The following is an 8,818-nucleotide window of genomic DNA, read 5'->3' as shown; positions in this document are numbered from 1 at the left end:
AATTATTCCATTTGGAATTAATTTCAGAATAAACCAGGATTTAAGTTTAATTCGGAATAGCCTTATCAAATTTGGAATTAGGTGTTTAAGGTCAGTTTAAAGAGGATTTAACTATTATTCTGAATTAAAACTCTCACATGAACATGGTCATTGTTCAGCAAGACTTCCATACCCTCCTATTTTGGGAACTACTTTAGCCAATAGCTGCCTCCTCCTAACAACACTAATGAATGCAAGTCAAACTAATGAAAAAAAGACCTGTCGTGGTGCTTCCCTTGACCTCACATCCTGGCTCAGTGCTCTGGGTATAGAATGGTGCTGGTGGTCCCATTCTGATGTTTGACTCTGATGCTGATCAGGACCGGCTTTACCAACAGGCAACACAGGCGGCCGCCTAGGGTGCCATCTGCTGAATGGGCGCCAAATTGCACCTCCCCCTTATTTTATTTTTTTTATATAATAATTTAAAAAGGTATAATAAATGTGAAATACACCCTTTACAATCACTGTACATGTTTTCTCTTAATTGAATATTAATAATAAAAACCTGTAACTATACCTGCTAATCTTCTGCCTATATTTATATTCATTTTACTTTAATTCTTGTTGTATTCTATATAATTCTATTGTGTTGTTTGCGCAATGTGTTCTTTGGTTTTAATAAAAAAAAATTTACTGACTAGTGAAACCAAAAAGGAAAGTAGAAATGTCTTGTACTGAAACTTTTATATCTTATTTTAATTTTTGATTCTACTGTTTTACATTGCTTTTGGATTTTGCACCATTTAGGGTCAAAGTCCACTCTTTCCTGGGGCACTGAATGACCTAATGCCGGCCCTGATGCTGCTGCTGCTGCTGCTGGTGGTGGTGCGCATGGTTACAGTGAACCGCGTCACACGGACAGGGAACTGTGGAGCGCTTTAATAGCGCAACATTCTCGGAGACTGTCAGTCAGTTCAGTTTCCCATTTCACTCACACGGTTTCTCCCCCAGCGATTGAAGCATGTCTGGGAACACTGGGAATGTGGATTGTGAGGAATGTTCATCCTCTGCACATGTCATCATCAACAGCACAGAGACGCGCGTGGACTCCAGGTTGGATGATGATGATGAACTTCTGAGATACATTTGGAGAGAGTATTTGCATCCAAAGCAGTACGAATGGGTTCTGATTGTTGGCTATATACTGGTGTTTTTCGTCTCACTTATTGGAAATTCCCTCGGTAAGTTACAATCTTCATCCCATTCAATCTAACAAAATAGTGACGTATACATGTGCTGCGCTTTGTTTGTAACTGGCTTTCATTGGCAGCCTATTTAGGTTATGTGGGAGTTTGTTTGGGAACCAGTGCTATAATGGTGCTATGAATGAAGGCTTGATTACTGACAGTTTAGGAATAGAACAATTTGGCTCTGGCTTTGCAACAGTAACGGAATCCCTTTCTGTGCAATTTACCTTAGTTTTATGCAAATAAAAATAAAAATGAATACATGAATAAATAAAACAATAAATAAAAAAAATTACATTTGCTGTAAGATTAAGCGACCAATATTGTGAAATAAAACAGCAGCTGTTTTTGCTTTAAGGAGCTTTTTAATACTAAAAAAAAAAAAAAAAAAAAAAGAAAAGGCTTATTGTGCTGTGCACGTTGACCCTGGTACAAACTGTACCAGCTTTTAAACTGCAGTGAACACTATTGCATTTCCTATTTTATGAAATGTGACCATAATTGTGTGGGATTTTAAATGATGTACTTTCCATATGCCACCTCAATTTGAAAACAATATTAAGACATGCATAATATATTTTTCTACTTTGAATGAAATGTCTATTGTTCAAAAAACATTATTAATGTATCATTTTAATGATAAAACCATTCTTGCACTTTCTATGGGCGACCATCGCTCTAGGTGGTAAAGGGGTCGTATTGTGATGTAGAGGTTGGGGGTTCAATCCCACTCTATTCCTGTCTATGTGTCACTGGGCAAGACACTGAACCCCAAGTTGGTCCCAATGGTTGATTAGTGCCTTGCATGGCAGTTCTGTCCCATTGGTGTGTGACTGTGAATTGGTGAATGAGGTGATATTGTGAAGCGCTATGGGGCTCTCTCAGTGGTTATAAAGTGCCATACAAATGTAGTCCATCACCATATACCATTTCTATAGGTCACATAGCAACATATTGAATTGTGTCACTGAGCAAACAAAAATGTCTGTAAGGAGTGTAAATTATAAGATGAAAAAGCAGCTTCACTCTGAGTAAGAAACAGGCTTTCTTTAATTTGACAGACTGAAAGTTGATCGCTGCTCTCACACATTATTTCCTACTTGTTTGAAAAGCTATTATTGCAAAGTCTCGTTCTTATTTTTTGGTCCTAAATCACACACTAGATCTGTCCTGTCAAAGGCTTATTCTGTATTGTATGAATCATAATCCAATCATCTTATCACACCTACCCATTGGTTTGAGCACATGTTAAACAAGGTGTCAGATAAAATATGCCATCAATATGATATGGCACTATATTGCAATACGCTGTCCCCAATATGATTTTCAACATCCAATTTTATTTAATGTTTTGGACTCAGGGCCGGCCCTAGATATCTTGGGGCCCTAAGCGGGACACTTTATGCGGGCCCCACACTGCCAATTATGGACAGTTTAGGAACACAAAAGCAGATACCGTTTTCTATTATAAACCAAATGAATTCCATTTTCCCCTTTGTAAACAAAAGTTTACGAGCTGCTCCTCTACTGTCTGAATGATCCTCAGTATCAAACATTTTAAATTTGTTTTTCTTGTTTTTGAGAAGCAAAGTCCTTCATAACATCATCCTAGGAAATCTGCCTCCCAACCTCATGGTTGATACTGATAGTGACGTTGACAGTGTTTTTTCAAGAATGGGGGTGTGTGTGTGGGGGGAGGGGGGGGTGAACTGCGCATGTGTGTCCGTCATGTTGAAAAAAGGTAAAGATCCTTCCAATAATTTTTAGGGTTGGAGTTAGAATTAGGGTTTATCGTAGTAGGACAAGTTAAGGTAGCAAAATATTGTTAGTAAACCTGTAAATATTTACTACGCTATTAGTGCGCATGCGCCTGTAGGAGGCTTCCACTCGTAGGATTATTTTTCACTACTCCGGCTCTATTTGGACTCATTGTATTTCAGTGTCCCTTTCACTGTGTGGCATTACTGTACTGGTGAGAGAGGCACATGAGGAAAAAGTCCCAACCAGAGGCGTTGCAACAGGGTGGGCAACACAGGCAATTGCCTAGGGCCCCGAGCTTAAGGGGGCCCCCGAGGGATGGCTGACAGGCAATTTCAATGACAAAATAATGTAATTACTTTGAGACGCCGCAGAGACAGTGCATCAAAAATCCCCTGCACGGGGCCCTTTCTGAGGAGTCACTGGCTAGTTGCTAGTAAGGGGCCCCGACAGACGGCAGTGACACAACTTGAAACCCCCCCGACTAGGGATGTAACGATTCACTCAACTCCCGATACGATTCGATTCACGATACTGGGTTTACGATACGATTCTCTCACGATTTTTACAAAATGGAACTGTAGACAAATTTTTTTTTGGGAAAAAAACTAGGAAATACTGTATTATTTTCCTTTTATTTTTCATTGTCAAAAGAATTCCTTGATAAACTATTCAAAACAATGCAATTTAACTAAAAATGAATCTTGAATTAAATAAATAAAGGAATAATACAATTGAAAATGAAGCCTATTATTTAAATTCTGGTTCTATAATAAACAATGCAAAACTGCATAATAGTTCTTTTTCTTTTAAAAGTGCAACTGAAAATGTATTTTGTGCCTTAACAATTGGAGTTTAAAAAAAAAAAAAAAACGTCATTGCACTGATTTACGTCACATTTGTTTGGACCAGCAGAGGGCGCTGGTAACCCAGTGGTTGGTTGGCATGCAGATATCTTGCAGTGAAGAAGAGAAGCTATGCTAGCAGACAAAGCTAATAGAATAATGTGACTTTTACAGATATTCAAGTAATATTACAGATATTCTTTCGGTGCTAAAGGGGTAATGAATCATTTATTAACATATTTAAGAGTAGAAGGCGGCCAGAAAGAAAGTATTAGCAGACTCCGCCCGCCGCCAACACTTCTGGATAGCGCCCTCTGCTGGTTAAAAAAAGTACTGCGATTCAATTGTCAGAAAATCGATATCAACCGTGATAACTATGAATCGATTTTTAACTGCCTTACGATTAATCGTTACATCCCTACCCCGGACACATTACAGTGTCGGGAACCTCCCTAATGGGGCCCCACTACTACCGGTCCCTGCATCAACGTGTTGTTGTTATCAAACACACACCGATAAAATGAAGTGGACACATCCCTCAGGGCTCATGAAGAGAAGAAAAAAACAAGAAGAGGATGAAAATAAAAAAGGTGATAGTGGTAAGTGAGAATGTGTAAGATATGAGTGTTTCATTATAAAAAAGTTTGTCCCAGTTAGTCCCAGTCACTTTGACCCAAACTCCCAGTCATCCTACCAGCACCAGAAAAGTTAACTGTACATTTAAGTCTGTGTAAAGTGAATTCAGCCATTTTATTCTAAACACATTCATAAAGTGTGTTTACATGTATATATTAATCATTCAAATTTGACAGTGTGGTTAACAACCAACTTCTGTGGTATGAGCACATATTTATTCTTACTTACTTGAACAGCTTTATGTTAAGAAGTAGTCCAGCTCATAAGTCTTGTTGCCAATGGCTGTGTACATACTGTACATTTATAGCCACACAATAAATTAGTCCTTTGCTGCCAATGATATTTTCTCCCAGAATAGAGTGTTTGTTGTCAAATGGTAAATTCATAAATGTAACATTAAATAAAATGTTAACATGAAGCATTAAAGTTGTTACTGCAAATTAATGTTCATTAGTTATTCCACACATATCTCAAATGTTTAGTGTTTGTGTAGCATGCACATTTCTTTACTTTATTTTATGCAAGACAAACAAATACATTGTGCTCTTTTATTTTTTCTTCCTCGAGGTGCTTGGTTGAAGTTTTTTGGACCACCACCACAACACCAACAACAACATCAGCAGCAGCAGCAACAGCAGACCTATCTACATGAAAGTAGGAACTTATTTAGTTTAACTTTTTAAAATACATTTTAAAGTTTAAAATATATCATGGGATCTATCGGATTGAATATGACCACACAAATTTTTGTCTTAAACAATTGCTTCTTATACTATTTTCTTTCTTGCAATATCAACCTCAGATCATGAGTGGGGTCTTGAAGAAGAAGAAGAAGAAGAGTAGGACATGATGGCACCTTCATGCAGCAGCAGCAGCATGGCAGCACAGCATTACATCACCACCTCCTCACCACACCCATGACACCGCATTACCAGAACAGAAATAATAGCAATTAAAATAATATCAGATGATCCTGAGCTGTAGCCAAATGCTATTGATGACAATGCTCGGTATCAAATTGTGAGAAAAGAACCACTCCAAATAACAGATAGCAGGTGGGAAAACCCACCTCGGGAGATTCACCACAGAAAATTACAAAATGATAATGAGAACCGGTTAGAAAATCAAATGAGAAATGTTAGTTGCTTTCCACTTCAATTCCTTGTTTTTTGTTGTTTTTTTGCTGGGTAGCCTTTTTATCATACTTAAAATTTTGCACATTTCAGTTGTGTTTGTTTTTCTTGCATTTACTGTATATATTGTGTGTAAAGTTTGCATTCAGTTTAGATAGCTATGTTATTTATTTTATATGTTAATTATTCAATAAAGTATTTCTTTCCTGATCCGTCATCCTGGACTTCATTCATCATCATTCTGGGGCCGGGAGGCCCCATAGTCCTTCTTGACTAGGGCCCCCAGGGGGTCTAGAAACGCTCCTGGTGCCAACGTATGCTTGCCAGGTGCAAACTCTCATATAGAAGCAAATGTTAGGAGGTATTTTGGAAGGACAAACCAAAATGAGCTGGACAGAGATTTCACAGTTTGTAAATTTAGTTTGGCTTCTGTCTATTCAAGGAACACAGCAAACCTGCAAGAAATCATGCCAGCACATTAGCTTAGCAGCAGCTCCCGCTGAAGCTTGTTGACAGTTATGGTAAAGTATTTTATTTCCACAACTTCAGACTTTTGCTTTCTTTAGACACTGTTACAATAAAAACTGTGAATTCCATTAAATTAACTTATTTTATCAAAAACTATTATTACTATTACTATTATTATTATTACTGCATGTACAACTTATTTTATTTTAGGCTGCACTTTCATTTTTCACTCAATTATGCATAAATGTCCACTTGAACCATGTGTGGCATTTCCAACCCTATCTTTAGTTTAACGCTTACAAATATTTGGACAATAAATAGTCCAACAGGCAGAAGTAATATTATTGATCAATAATCAATGTAAACATGAAACTATGGCAACTATCAGTGTTTGGATTAACGGCGTTTAAAATAACGGTGTTAGGTAACTGCGTTCTTTTTTTCAGTAACGGGGTAATCTAACGAATTACTTTTTACACTGTTACAACGCCGTTAACGTTACTGAACGTTAAATGCGGTGCGTCACATGCATTGATTTAATAAACTGTGATCCGAAAGCACACCTGGCTTCATACTCAGCTGTAGTGAGGAGGTGGGTTAAAAACAAGGTGTTTCATGGTAGCCAATCAGAGCCAGTGTTTTTACATATGTGCCACACACACACACACACACTACAGATGTGATAAATCAGCAGAGATGGTGAGCGTGGAGCAGTCTGATGAAATGTTGTCATTTTTAAGGTGGCGATACAAACACTACTTTAAATTAATTGTGGTCAAAGGCAAGAACGTGCATGTGAAGTGTTCATTATATCCAGGAGTGAAGACTTTGTCGACATCCGTCGTAAGCAACTCAAATTTAATGAAGCACCTCACGACGACACACGCATCTAAAAAATCTGAATTCTTTGACATGTAGCAACTTTTTTTACTTTCCTTGGTAATGAGTTACTTTTATGATAGAGTAATTAAATTACTAACTCAGTTACTTTTTGGATCAAGTAGTGAGTAACTATAACTAATTACTTTTTTAAAGTAACGTTCCCAACACTGGCAACTTTCCTAAAGGCAACAAGATAAACAGTTCATAAATCAGAATTACAGTTCTGCTATCAATAATTCTATTTTCAGGCATCACATTTTAATTGAACAGGGAAATGGATAATGTGGGATATCCTCCTATTGCTGAATACAAAGTAAAGCTTTGACGACTTAATGATACAAATGGAGCAGCCCTGGTTGGAGGCGACCTGTCCCGCCCGGCAGAGCGCCAACACTCCTGGCTTCACTTTTTGCTTGCTTTGGGCGAACCGTGCACGCTTGTGTGTGTGTGTTTATTTCAGAATTAAATTTGCATTTGGAATTAAGTGTTTACAAGTCAATTAAAGCTCCCATGTAAACATGAGTGTCTCAAAGTGTTTATTAATTCAAATGTATGAAAACCCAATAGTTGTCGCTCTACACATTTCATAACAAACTTAAATGTCCCTGACGTCCCACCTTCAAACACAACCTCATTTGGCCATCCATGAAAAAGCTGCTTAACCTCCCACTCTGTCTATAGCATTACATACTTCCTACGGGCACTGCACTAGTTGGTTTTTATTCAGGTCAGGCTATACTATAAAGTGTGTCTGTGGTGCTTATTTGATGTTGTAAGTGTTTTCATGTATTGAAAGACAACCTCTTGAGAGCTGGGCCAACATTTTTCTATGAATCATACAACATCTTAACTCTGTTGAACTTCATGTTGAAATCAGCGTGTTAACTGCATCCCAACAAGATTTACAGCTCAGGAACAGCATGTAAACAGATGACTCAATGTGCATCATAAAATAGAGAGAATATAAAATTATAAACCTATAGGGGGCATTGGGATCTCAACTGGAGTTACATGGGATTGCATGCTGTTATCATGACAAAACAAACATGCTCCTAGAGCAGGATCACGGAGCAAGCATGTTACACATGTATTTCATATAAGAGAAGCTGTTTGAAAGGCATTTTAAAGAGAAATATCTTTTGATGTTTATATTGTCGCTCTGATGAACAGAGGTCTGCATCTTTATTTTACTCCGGTCTTGTTTTTTTTGCCTAATAAGCGCAAGCTTGTTTTTTAATTGTGGGTATCAATCAGCTTCCATAAGCATGCAAATAAAGTGACTGACAGAAAACCTGGGAAGTTACGAAACAATGTGACTTTCCACTCATCATCACCCAAACACGATAGGCCCTTAAACTTGTGAGACCCCTGGACTTCAGCTGTGTGCGGCGAGGTTTTTCACTTCTTAGCTTGAAAAATGGCTTGTGTGGTGTGTGACTTCACAGAATTGTGTGTGTTTCACGCATTGATGAGAGCCCTTGATTTGTGTGTGACGCCTATGCTTCTATTACCTTTGGAGTAAGGACAGCAGTTTATTAAAGGATTATCCTCATTAAAATCAGAAAAGTTCTTCTAAACCAGGAGTTGCCAACCAGTCGATTGCGGTCTACTGGTACCTCCCAAGTCGACCGCGGGGGGTGTTGGAAAAAATAAAAAAACAAAGTTTATTTTTAATTTTTTTCTTAATTTACACTACAGTCTAGACGTCCACACAAAAAGTATATATAAAAAAGAGAAAAACCAAAAAGGTCACGTTCATTCTGACAGGAAGTTGACAGCTGTTAGCCGTAGCATGCAGCTAGCGATCAGACTCATCAGAGCGGCCAGAGCGCACTCGGAAACTTTAACATGGCTGAAGGAAAACGAG

At 38.0% G+C, this 8,818-nt stretch overlaps 1 protein-coding gene across 1 annotated transcript in view; it reads left to right on the top strand.

Moving 5' to 3' along the window:
* The first annotated feature begins 916 nt into the window (after positions 1–916).
* Positions 917–8,818, top strand: part of hcrtr2 (hypocretin (orexin) receptor 2) — a 28,254-nt gene continuing 20,352 nt past the window's right edge. The window contains exon 1 of the mRNA XM_028469189.1: positions 917–1,223. Within this exon, the coding sequence (XP_028324990.1) occupies positions 1,004–1,223 (220 nt within the window). The 5' untranslated portion in view covers positions 917–1,003. The remainder of the gene's footprint in view (positions 1,224–8,818) is intronic.

The sequence above is a fragment of the Gouania willdenowi genome, chromosome 15 (assembly GCF_900634775.1).
Source record: "Gouania willdenowi chromosome 15, fGouWil2.1, whole genome shotgun sequence".
Taxonomy (NCBI): domain Eukaryota; kingdom Metazoa; phylum Chordata; class Actinopteri; order Blenniiformes; family Gobiesocidae; genus Gouania; species Gouania willdenowi.
The sequence above is the reverse complement of the archived record's forward strand: the minus strand, read 5'-3'. Positions and strand labels throughout refer to the sequence as shown.